This window comes from Magnolia sinica, chromosome 1, assembly GCF_029962835.1.
Source record: "Magnolia sinica isolate HGM2019 chromosome 1, MsV1, whole genome shotgun sequence".
NCBI classification, from domain to species: domain Eukaryota; kingdom Viridiplantae; phylum Streptophyta; class Magnoliopsida; order Magnoliales; family Magnoliaceae; genus Magnolia; species Magnolia sinica.
The window spans coordinates 5,742,318-5,754,877 of record NC_080573.1 but is presented as its reverse complement, the minus strand read 5'-3'; the positions used below and the strand labels follow the sequence as shown (position 1 = coordinate 5,754,877).

The 12,560-nt window shown below is 41.3% G+C and overlaps 2 protein-coding genes across 2 annotated transcripts; both read left to right on the top strand.

Annotated features, from left to right (window-relative positions):
• The first annotated feature begins 1,468 nt into the window (after window positions 1–1,468).
• On the top strand, window positions 1,469–6,765 carry LOC131247622 (xanthotoxin 5-hydroxylase CYP82C2-like). Its single transcript, XM_058247973.1, has 2 exons — window positions 1,469–2,442; window positions 6,068–6,765. Exons 1-2 carry the CDS (start codon window positions 1,486–1,488, stop codon window positions 6,689–6,691), a joined length of 1,581 nt encoding a protein of 526 aa, XP_058103956.1. The 5' UTR covers window positions 1,469–1,485; the 3' UTR covers window positions 6,692–6,765.
• A 1,492-nt stretch (window positions 6,766–8,257) lies between these two features.
• On the top strand, window positions 8,258–8,917 carry LOC131224993 (xanthotoxin 5-hydroxylase CYP82C4-like; the record flags this gene model as incomplete). Its single annotated transcript, XM_058220444.1, has 1 exon — window positions 8,258–8,917. A coding segment is annotated over one exon (630 nt), but the record flags the coding sequence as incomplete, so codon positions are not given.
• Between the last annotated feature and the right edge of the window lie 3,643 nt (window positions 8,918–12,560).

The following is a 12,560-nucleotide window of genomic DNA, read 5'->3' as shown; positions in this document are numbered from 1 at the left end:
GATTTCTCATTAATTACATCGTCCAATTAATGAACAGATACCCAAATGCGCAAACAGAGTGTCGGATTCAGCTTTATCGGGGCTAGGGATGGTCAGCGGCAGTCTGTATAAGAGGCCAGTCCAAGTGTCAGGTGGTCGAATCCTAAGAGGGGCTGGATCAAGATTAATGTTGAGGGTCAGCCCAATGAAATCCTGGTCCGGCGTGGCTAGAAATTGTTAAGGTGCATTCCTTTTTGCTTTCTCTTCAGGGTATGGATTCGGTTTGAATTCCTGAGTTGAGATTAGGGCTGTCTGGGAAGGCCTGTGCCTTTGCATGAAACGTCGCTTGCTAAGGTGGAGGTGGAAAGTGATTCAAACGCGGTGGTTGAATTAATCAATGGGAAATCCTCTCCTTAACATGTGCTACTGGTGGGTAAGCATAAAACACCTCATGAGCTAGCTAGAGGTATCCATCGTGCACTGTCCAAGGGAAGCGAATGGAGTGGCCCATGACTTGGCTTGCGGGGGTAGTAACGGCCAAGCACATACTCTAGTTCGGTCCACGGCGATCCTCCCTCAAATGACTAGAGGGCTATTATTTCTCGATAGAGTGGGGCTGGGAAATCTCGGGGTGGTTTGATTGCTTCGTTTCCGTCTCGTCTAGTTCTTTCTGCATTTTTCTGTGTATTTCTCACGATAGGCGGGCCTTTCCCCTTTTTATTGTGGGGCCCACCCGAAATCCCCTCCTGTGAAGCTTTCTTTTGTGAAATGAAAGATAAGTCTTTGAAAAAATAAAATTAATGAACAGATTTTAAATGATCCAAACACAAAATAGTGGACAGTTTTGCATGATTTGAAACTTAAAACAGTGGACAGATTGCATGATTTGTGCAAGTCAAAACTGGACGGATTACAGACATTTTTTAACATCTGATTAGTGGATAGATTTTGGCCAAATTGGACGCCTGATCCATGGACAGATTAGTCAGCTTCAGACATCAGATCAACGGTCCAGATTGGTCAGATTTCAACGCCCAATCAGGGGTCCATATTGATCCCAATACCCAATTAGTGGTCCAGGTTGGACAGATTTTAAAGCCCAAATAATGGTCCAGATTGGACAGATTTTAACGCCCGATCAGTGGTCCAGATTGAACTGATTCCAACTCCCAATTAGTGGTCTAGATTGGACTGATTCCAATACCCAATCATAGGTCTAAATGAGACAGACTTGATCAACCATTGCTATACATTTTACAGATATACAGATTGTGAAATCTGTCCATGTTCTTTGAGTTTATAATCTGTAAGCAAAAATTACATTTTATTTATATTTTAAATATCACACATTAGTGGAAAAATCCGACAAAACCCTATCCACATGTTTAAGTCAAATGTCCTTGTTTTTAAATTCAGAGAGAGAGAGAGAGAGAGAGAGAGAGAGAGAGAGAGAGAGAGAGAGAGAGAGAGAGAGAGAGAGAGAGAGAGAGACCCAGTTCTACAGGGATGCAGCTCAATGCCATGGAAACGAGCTATCTTACTACAGCTTTAACAATCATCATCTTCTTCTTCTTCTTCTTCCTCTACCAACATTGGAAGAAGAAGAAGAGCGACAACGGAAGGAAAGAAGCACCCGAACCTGGCCACGGTTGGCCGATAATCGGCCACTTGGCACTTCTTGCCGGAGAGATCCCCACCCATCAAGTTCTAGGTGCCCTAGCTGATCAGTACGGTCCCGCCATCACCCTCCGACTCGGCCGACGCCGGACACTCTTAGTCAGCAGTTGGGAGCTCGCCAAAGAATGCTTCACCACCAACGATCGCTCCTTCGCAGGCCGTCCAAAGGTGCTTGCTGGCAAATACATAGGCTTCAACCATGCAACTTTCGCACTTGCACCATACAGCTCATATTGGCGTGAGACCCGCAAGATCGCGGTCCTTGAGCTCTTGTCCACACGCCGGCTCGAGTCGCTCCAAGATGTGTGGCCCACCGAGGTGGATATGTTCATTAGGGAGCTGTATGATCTATGGGCCAGTAATGTAAATGGCTCAACGGTGACGGTCGAGATGAAGGAGAGGTTATGGGGATTGTCTTTTAACGTAATTACACGAATGGTGTCTGGTAAACGGTATTTCGGCAGTGGGGGAGACGATGAAGAAGCCAGACAATTCCGGCGTGTCGCGAGCCAGGTCGTGTATCTTTTAGGTGTGCCTGATATTGGAGATGCGCTACCGTTTCTTAGGTGGTTTGACTTTCAAGGTTACGAAAAGGCATTGAAGAAGATCGCCTATGAAATGGATTCGATCACGGAGAGATGGATGAACGAGCATCGTCGCAAGATGGGTCCTAGCGAAAACAACGATCGAGATCAAGATTTCTTCGATGTGCTGCTGTCTTTAGGGGAGGAAGGCAAGCTTCCGGATCATCACCCGACGGACACTTTCATCAAGTCACTCACATTTGTCAGCTCTCTCTCTCTCTCTCACTCCCACACACCCACACACATTACATCCAGTCCGTGAAAAAGGTGGACCACAACATAATTATAAGTTGATACAAAAATGAGGCTGACCCACTTATTGCATGGGCCACACCAGCACAATGAGACATAACACCGATTGTCCATTGATTTTACGACTATGTACAGCAGCAGATCTGCCTGATTTTGCGGAAGCGGATTGGCTGGTGTACCACGCACCACTGTTAGGTGTGTTGACGTCACCAAGTTCTGTGGGTCCCATCATGAGGTACGAGTTATATCCAAACCGTCCGTCCACTTTTTGAGCTTGTAGTAAGGCTCGAGCCAAAAAATAAGACAGATACAAAAATCAAGTGGACGACACTGTAAAAGAGGATTGAACGCTTGCCAATGAAACCCTTTCGGGGTCACAGAAATTTTGATGAGATTTGTTTTTTCTCTTCATCCGGTCTGTGTGACCTTATGAACAGATTAGATGGAAAGTAAAGGTTACGGTGGGCCTTAAGAATGTTTTAACGGTGACAATCATTGCCCCACTTCTATTTGTGGTGTGGTCTAACTGAACTTGGAAATTACTCATTTTTTTGTATCAAGATCTAAAATGATCTAGCCAAATGGATGAACGGTGTAGATATGATAAATACATCATTGTGGGTCCCATGTAAATTTGATCTCCTTTGAACCGTTTATACAACTCGGAGCTCGAGGATCGTCAGCGCTCGTCCTCGCACGACTCGTACCACACCAGCTATGTTGATGGTGTGTGGTACACCAGCCAATCCGCTTCCTGATTTTGCACCAGGCGATTATTATGATGTAGACCAAATATTTTCACGTGTTGGATATCTGCATACATGACACGATTGTCAGAAAAGAAAGGATTATATGTGAAAGTTCACATGCAACGGCTGTACATGGATCACGCCCACTCACTGCGAGGCACGGGCTTTTGTAAAATGAGTTTTCTGCGACACCTTTTCCAAGGAGTTTGGCAGATCAATAACTCGAGTGGCCCACGTGACAAGAAACCATGGAGATTGAATTCCCACGGTTGAAACCTTTTGATGGCCGTAGAAAGTTTTGGACCGTGGGGATTGAATTCCCACCATTGAAACCTTTTTAGGGCCACAGAAGTTTGGACAAGGATCTATTTGTATTTTGACTTCATCTGGGTGAAAATCACCTTATGAACTGATTGGATGCATGTAAACATTAAGGTGAGGTCCTTCCCTTCTGTTCCCTATGGCGTGGCCCAATTGAATTTTAGATCTGATTCATTTTTGGGCTCACAGCCTAACATGAAATGTCATAACTATTGGACGGTGGGGATGTCATATGGACATCACAGTGGATTCCAGGGGCTCCTGAAACAGGTTTACAGAAACTCGCATTCGAAAAGATTTGACGGTCCTACCCATCTAATCTATGACCTTTTCAACGGCTAAAAGTCTACGGTCATCAACACTATAAAAATATAAGGGAAATATAAATATGGGAGGGAATCTTGCACCACGATCCACGGGCCATGTGACTTAAAAGCTCGAGCCTGATATTCTAGTCTTATTTGAGGTGAATTGTACGATCCACGGGCCGAGGATTTGCATGTTGTATTTGGGTGTTGACTTCTGTCAATTAATATCCGTTGTTCAGTGATCGTAACCATTGGGGTGATGGGTCCCACTATGGATTCGTACTGCCTGAAATATCTCCCGGACAGGATGATGCTAGTCTCTCATACGGCTGAAATGAGAAGTACGGGAACAGTCCACATAGAACATAGGTGCAAATCAGTGGCTAGGATCTCTCAATTGGGCACTAGTATGTATTACTGGTCTGGGGGATCACTTGTCAGATAAAACCCGAGCCATGTTCAAATCACATACTAGTCGTGGATCCTCTCTGTTTACCCTCCCATTGTGCGGATTAATTAGGTGAGAAGGGGCAACAGCTCTGTGGGTGAAACCCTGACCATGGGCTCACCTCGATGTATGTGTTGTGCATCCACGCCATCCATCAATTTTACTAGCTCATTTTAGGAAATATTTTAAAAAACGAGGCAGATCCAAAATATCAGGTGGACCACACCACAGGAAAACAGTAATGATTGAACGCCCACCGTTAAAAACTTTCTAGGTCCATGTAATGTTTATTTTCCATCTGTTGATAAGGTCACACCCGGATGAAGAGAAAACACAAACGGCAGCTTATCCAAAACTTTTATGGCTCCCAAGGAGTTTTTAATGATGGGAATTCAATCCCTGCCTGCTGTGTGGTCCAGCTGAGTTTTGGATCTGCCTTATTTTGGGGCCACGCCCAATAATCCAAGCTGTAAGGGAAGTATTTATAATTGTCTGGCACCACAAAGAGTTTGTAAGGTATATATGTCTGTGAATTGAATCATGATACGCACCTTGATCCTTGTATTCCATTCTTACACACAAGTAGAGGTGGGCATTGAGTCGAGTTGAACTGAGTTAGGTTCAACTCAACTCAATCCAGTATTGTGAAAACCCTGACCCGAACTCGATCCGACACAGGACCAAGTCCAGCGAGCCTGATCCGAACCGAATCTTGGCTGGAATGATCCGAACCGAGTCAGATCGAGTTGGCAACGATTTATATCGCGTCAAATGCTCAAGTAGATCAAGTCAAAAACTGTTGAAATTTTTCTGGACCCGGATGAACCACAGCAGGCTATTCGATTTTTATTTTAAAAGCAAAAAAAAACTGTATATGCATGTCGCTATGCGGACGCATGGCCGAACCGAGGTTGTTGCCTATACAAAAGAGCGGCCGGAACGGGGCTTCTGCCTATGCGGACGGGTGAAGGAGGGAGAGAGAGAGAGAGAGAGAGAGAGAGAGAGAGAGAGAGAGGAGCCGGATGGACGGGTGCCAGAGAATGTCACTCCGAGATCGGATTAGGTGTGACAACTAGCTGCTAGGGTTAGGGATGGGTAGTTTTAGATTATTTTTTTTCTTTTAAATATATAGTACCTGATTACTGGTCCGAGTTGGGTTTTAGATCGGATCGAGTCCAACCGGATTGGATTTTGAGTCGGGTCCGGTCGAGTTATTGTGTGACTCGAAGTCGACTTGGTCAAGATTCAGATCCACATGGGTCTACTCGATCCGATCCGAAAACGGCATTCGGTTCGGATCGAGTGAGATCCAACCGAGTTGGTCGAGTCGGGTACTGTCCAGCTCTACACACAAGGGTTGGGTTGGGGCAAGAGAGTAATTGGTCACGGGTAAAGTTCAGGCCAGAATTCAAATGTGTTGGGTTGGGTTGAGTTGGGTTGGGGTTGACCGTGACCCAGCGGATCCCAACCCATTGCCACTCTTAATTGAAGGGAGCTCTCCTTTCTATACTTATCAAGCTAAGCTCCTTTATTTATACGTGGGAGGTATTTCTACCGTCTAGAACCATGTTTATAGCCTCTTTGGGTGGCTAGAACCACATGGAAGAGTTGGATCCACGCCTGAATCCGGACCAAGCCCAACATCGTTAGTCCCCCATTGATCAAATCACGATTTCTAATGAATAAACACATGCATACACATACAAACTGACATGCATGCATACTGACCATTCTTTCTGTATGTTCCAGACCATGATAACCGCAGGATCAGACACAACATCCATCGAGTTGGTGTGGGCCCTCTCTTTACTAATGAACCATCGCGATGCATTGAAGCGTGCCCAAGATGAATTGGACATGCATATAGGGCGGGAGAGACTGGTCCAAAGATCTGATATTGAAAAGCTGACTTACCTCCAAGCGATCATCAAAGAGACATTGCGACTATATCCTGCTGGCCCACTCCTAATACCCCACGAGGCAATCGAAGCTTGCCAAGTTGGCGGCTTCCACGTCAGGGCTGGCACGCGGCTCCTGGTGAACGTGTGGAAGATACATCGAGACCCACGTGTATGGTCTGATCCTCTGGAATTTCGTCCAGAAAGGTTCCTGGGAAGCCACGTGGATGTGGATGTCTGGGGCCAGAACTTTGAGCTCATCCCATTCGGGTCTGGCCGAAGATCTTGTGTGGGAATCTCGTTGGCCCTTCAGGTAATGCAACTTGCGCTGGCCCGTTTGTTGCACGGCTTTGATTGGGCCACACCAATGGATGGTCCAGTGGACATGACCGAGGGCTTTGCCTTCAGCCTTCCTAAGAAAGACCCACTCCTACTTCTCATTAAGCCCAGGCTCCCTCTTAAACTATATGAGTAAATTGGTGGAAGTTGTATTACCATACATCTCAGTGTTTCTATAATATTTTCATGTGTGTATTAATGCATTGTAATGTCTGGTAGACTTAATTATGGAATGTAAGATCGATTTATGTATCAATAAATTTCAAAAGCTACTAATTGGGTTTTTGGGACTTTTAATCACGGGATTTTGATCGCCCCACTTAGTTATGCTTTTAAGAACTTTCAACCTAAGGGACTTAATCACCCCACCTATTTAATTTAGTGGCTTTCAATCTAAGGGATACATTCAACCTACTCTTCTCTTTTTACTTTTTCTTTTTTTTTCTTTTTTTTTTTTTTTAGGTTCTAATCACAATACCAATGATGCATGATGCGAATGCATGATTTGAGAGAGAATATAAATATCTCACGAATAAGATTGCATGATTTGAAACAATATAAACATCACATGATCGATCTTCTCATTTAGTGTATAGTACTATATGTAATGCACAAATCTTTCACAATTTTAAAATATTCAAATCATCACAATCCAATTCTTTGAATTCTAAAACAGTAATAAATATGTAATGCAATAGTTCAAATATAAAAATTTATGCCTAAAACCCTTGTAATCTTTAGAAAGTGCATAATAGTAATTAAATATATATATATATATATATATATATATATATATATATATATATATATATATATATATATATATATATATATTCACACACACACATACATATATATAAAAAAAAGGGTAATATAATGTCGGCCTCATGGGTACTTTCCAAGAGGTCGAGCTATGTGGCCCCAGGGTGATGTAAGTAGGAAATCAACATCGAGCATTTGATAGGTTCCCTTTAGGTAATTGGATATCCCAAAAATCAACATTATATGGAATTTAGATGGGTCATACCATCTAAAAGTATATGTGTGTGTGTGTGTGCGCGCGTGCGCATGTGTGTGTATCCATACACATGTCTATATATATATATATATAGGGAAATGGTAATATAAGGCCGACATCATGGGATTCCAAGAGGTCGAGTTGTGTAGCCCCACAATGATGTATGTAGGAAATCAACACCGTGCATTTGATGGGTCCCCTTTAGGTTATGGGATATCTCAAAAATCTGTGGTATATGGAACTCAGATGGGCCATACCATCTAAAACCATGCGAAGACATGCCTAAAAGATATAAAAGTACTTGGTGGGACCCACCTGAGTTTTGGATGCAGCTGAAACTTGGTCTAACCTCTCATCCAAGTGGTACACACACAATGGATGGTCTAGATTTGTGAATCACATCTCCGTGGGCCCAATAAATGATTATGAACGTTTTAATGGGAGAGTAACTCCTCTCAACTGTTTTATGTGGTGTGGCCCACCCAAGTCATGTATTGACTTGATTTTTAAGCCTGTATCCCACCATGGAATAATGCATCTGACTAATAGAGTTGATGTTCGACACACATCATCGGTGGGGCATATATATATATATATATATATATATATATATATATATATATATATATATATATATATATATATATATATATATTCTTATTTCAATGGAGCTTGTTATGAACAATAATAACTAGAATTGAATTTGTGGTCCAGATCTTGGTCATCGCAGGGACCGAAACGACATCAATCGAGCTGACGTGGGCACTCTCTTTGCTAGTGAACAACCGCCATGTGTTGAAGAAAGCCCAAGCTGAGTTGGACAAGCAAGTGGGCCACAAGAGGGTGGTTCGTCCATCAGACATCAGAAAATTACCTTACCTGAAAGCCAATGTCAAAGAAACACTGCGCTTGTACCCGGTGGGCCCACTTCTAGTGCCCCACGAGGCGACCGAAGATTGTACAGTGGGAGGGTTCCACGTCCGACCTGGGACCCACCTCCTGGTGAACGTGTGGAAGATACATAGGGACCCACGTGTGTGGTCAGATCCTCTGGAGTTCCATCCAGAGAGGTTCCTAGAACGACACATGGAAGTGGATGTGTGGGGCCACGATTTCCAGCTCATCCCTTTCGGTTCCGGGCGAAGGTCGTGTGTTGGAAGCATCTTGGCCGTACAAGTAATGGAACTTGCTTTGGCACGCTTGTTGCATGGCTTTGATTGGTCCACACCTTTTGATGGCCCAGTGGAAGTGAGTGAGGGTTTCGCCTTCAGTCTCCTTAAACTAAAACCTCTACAACTTCTCATCTCCCCTTAGACTCCCTCCTACACTGTATGAGTAAGTTGCAAACAGCTATATTTCCTTCAGGCTTGTTTGGATCTGTGGTAAGAACATTATTTCTTGGAAATCCTCGTTTTCAAGAAATTGTGGGAAAAACATTATATTTAAGTTTTTTAAATATTTATTAATTAGATGGTCACGGTTCTAGGTTCGGTTGCAAGTTCGGTTCCCCATCCAGTTCACGGTCCAGTTTCAAGTTCGGTTCTACGGTTCAGTTCAGTCCTACAAAACCCTAAACTAAGAACCAAACTTAACTAATCAATTCTTTAATTTTCAGAATCAGAACCGAAACCGGTGCACCTCATAACAAAACCAAACGGGACTGTTTGGTCGATTCCAAGTCTGGTTTACCAATTCTATCGGTTCCATGTGCACCCCCAGTAGTACCCCTATTGTCCAGAGCTTGACATGGAAAGGGGCTTTAAGGGGCCACCATGATGTATGGGTTTTTATCCATTTTCACATATCATTTTAGGTCATAAGACCAAAAATTAGGCAGATCCAAGACTATAGTAGACCTCACCATGGGAAGCAGTAGTTGTAATATTGATAAGCTCCATTGAAATATTCTTAGGGCCAACCGTGATGTTTATTTGTCATCCAAGCTGTTTATAAGGTCACATGGACCTGGATGAAGGGAAAGCAAAACACATAAAATCTTGATCAAAAACTTTTGTAGCTCCCAAAATGTTTTTATTGGTTGGCGTTTAATCCCATTAGTGTCAACTGCTAGAGACATGGATCTTATACCTTAAATGATATAAATGGATGGACAATGCGGATGAAAGTCATACATCACAGCGGCCCCTCAATGCTCCTACTTGTGCCGAGCTTAGGACAGGCGGGGTAGTACCTAATCCGCATCCATGTCTATGTAAAGCAGATTGTGTGGTGTGCCACACACCACCAACCTCAGTGGTGTGTTGACATCACCAAGTTCTAAGGGACCCACCATGATTTATGTGTTATATCCACACCATCCACCCATTTTGTAAGATCATTTTAGGGCATGGACCCAAAAATGAGTCATATCCAATGCTCAAGTGGACCACACCACAGAGTAGTGGGGATAATACTGTCCACCGTTGAAACCTTCCTAAGCCCACCAAGATATTTACTGTCATCCAGCCTGCTCATAAGGTCACACGGACATGGATGAAAGGAAAATACAAATATTAGCTTGATTTAAAACATTTTACCCTCAAAAGTTTTTAATGATAAGCGTTCAACCCTCACTTTGGTGTGCTCGACATGAGTTTTGGATATGCCTCATTTTTAGGCTCGTGAGATAAAATGATCTCGCAAAATGATTGGACATTGTGCATATAACACATACATATGGTGGGCCCATAGTACTTGTTGATGTCAACACACCACGAGGTTAGTGGTGTGTGGCACACCACATAATCGGCTTCCACATCTATGTTACTTTGTTTGGGCATTAATCATGTGGGCCCATCTTAAAAGGTATTGGAATTTATATAAATACATGTAAGGTTTTGTGGGAGTTCCAAAAATAGCACCAATTTTTAAATCATTATTTTTTACACCTAAAACACCTTTTACAAATTGAGGAGTACCTTCATTTATTAGAATTTTCCAACTAACTCTTCTTCTACAACTGCACTTGAATGATCTTTCTAGCTTTTTTGATTACTCTCCAACAATCTTTCATGCATTCCAACGACTTTATGCATAAAAAACTCGCAACTCATAAAATGAATCATTCTTCTTCATACTACTCCTGTTGAAATGAGCTTCGCTTAGAAAGAAAATGAGATGAAATGGATAAAAGGAAACAAAAAAGATATTAAAAACTCTACTTTTAAAATAAGGGTTATTCTTCTTTATGCAAATATTATCGTCAGATGAGTCTGCTCGGAAAGAAATTGATATAAGGAGGAGAGATCAAAAACTCCATTTTTAAAATAATGGATTCTTATTCTTTCTTCAAAAGATTAAGTATATATTGGGCTTTTGTCAAGAGCTGACTTTGGGGGTCACTTTTAAAATGTTAAACAATATTTAAATGAGATTATTCCAATTTCATTTGAAAGTTTATCAAAATATCTTTTCAATGACCCCAAGATCCCTTCGATCTAATCTGTAACGAAAGAGTTATAACTATTTTTGTAGGATTGCACGCTCTTTGACACAAGAGCAGACGCGAGCAAAACTTTGGATCTACTTTTGAAAAGGCAAGCAGTGTTCAAATGAGATTATTCAAAAGTTTAAAAAAATTTATTTCCAACAAGTACAAGATCGTGTCGATCTGACCTATAACGATGGAGTTCTAATTGTTTTCGTGGGACTCAATGATACTAAAAATGAGAACGAACGAGACTAAATGTCATCATGGACTTTGGGACCACTTTAAAATGGTCAAGCAGTGTCCAAATGAGATGATTTAAAATTCATTAAAAAGCTCATTGAATTATGTTCCCAATGAGAACATGAGATGATTTAAAATTCATTAAAAAGCTCATTGAATTATCTTCCCAATGAGCACAAGATCTCTTCGATACGACCTATAATGAGGGTGTTAATGACCGTTTTTTGTGAGATTGTACAATGTTGAAAATAAGAGTAAATATGATTAAACATTATCACAGACTTTGGGCCCACTTTTGAACTGTCAAACAGTATCCAAATGAGATGATTTAAAAGTCATTTGAAAGTTCATTAAATTATCTTTTAAACAAATCCAAGATCACCGGATCAGACCTATAATAAAGGAGTTATTACCGTTTTCTTGGTCTCGCCCGATGCTAGAAACGAGAACAAACACAATCAAACGTCATTGTAAACTTTTGCCCAACTTTTAATAATCAGGTGTCCAAATGAGATGATTCTAAAGTCATTAGAATTTTATCGAATTATCTTTCTAAAAAGCATAAGATCATTCTAATCGAATATCTAATAGAGTTCTGACCACTTTTGTAAGATCATGTTACGCTAAAAATAAGAGTGAACGTGACCGAACATCATCATGAATTTTGGACCTACTTTTGAATGATCAAATGGTGTTTAAATGAGATGATTCTGAAGCTATTTAATAGTCCATCAAATTATCTTTCCTACGAGTATAAGATTATCCTAATCTGACCTATAACCAGGGAGTTATGATCCTTTTTGTAAGATCACATGATGCTAGAACGAGATCGAACACAATTGAATACTATCATGAAATTTGGACTCATTTTTTAATGGTCGAATAGTTTCTAAATAAGATGATTCTTAAAAAAAATGAAAATTCATCAAATTATCTTTCCAACGAACACAAGATCATTCGGATTCGATCTATAATGAGGGACTCATTTTTTAACAGTCGAATAATTTCTAAATGAGATTATTCCAAAAACATTTGAAAATTCATCAAATTATCTTTCCAACGAGTACAATATCATTCAGTTTCGACCTATAATAAGAGAGTTATGACTGTTTTCCCATGATTGCATGGTACTTTAAACAAGAGCGAACATGATCGAAAACCATCGTCGACTTTTGGATCACTTTTGAACAGTCCAACAATCTCCAAATGAGATTATTCTAAAGTTATTTGAAAGTTAACTGAATTATCTTCCCAATGCGTACAAGATCATTTTGATTCGACCTATAATGAGAAAGTTATAATCATTTTCATAGAATC

What these genes read in the sequence shown, in the direction of transcription:
- LOC131247622 (XM_058247973.1), top strand. Translation starts at nt 1,486, where the DNA reads ATGCAGCTCAATGCCATGGAAACGAGCTATCTTACTACAGCTTTAACA. An exon ending in TCATCAAGTCACTCACATTT is followed by an intron (nt 2,443 to 6,067) that starts GTCAGCTCTCTC and finishes TGTATGTTCCAG; the next exon opens with ACCATGATAACCGCAGGATC.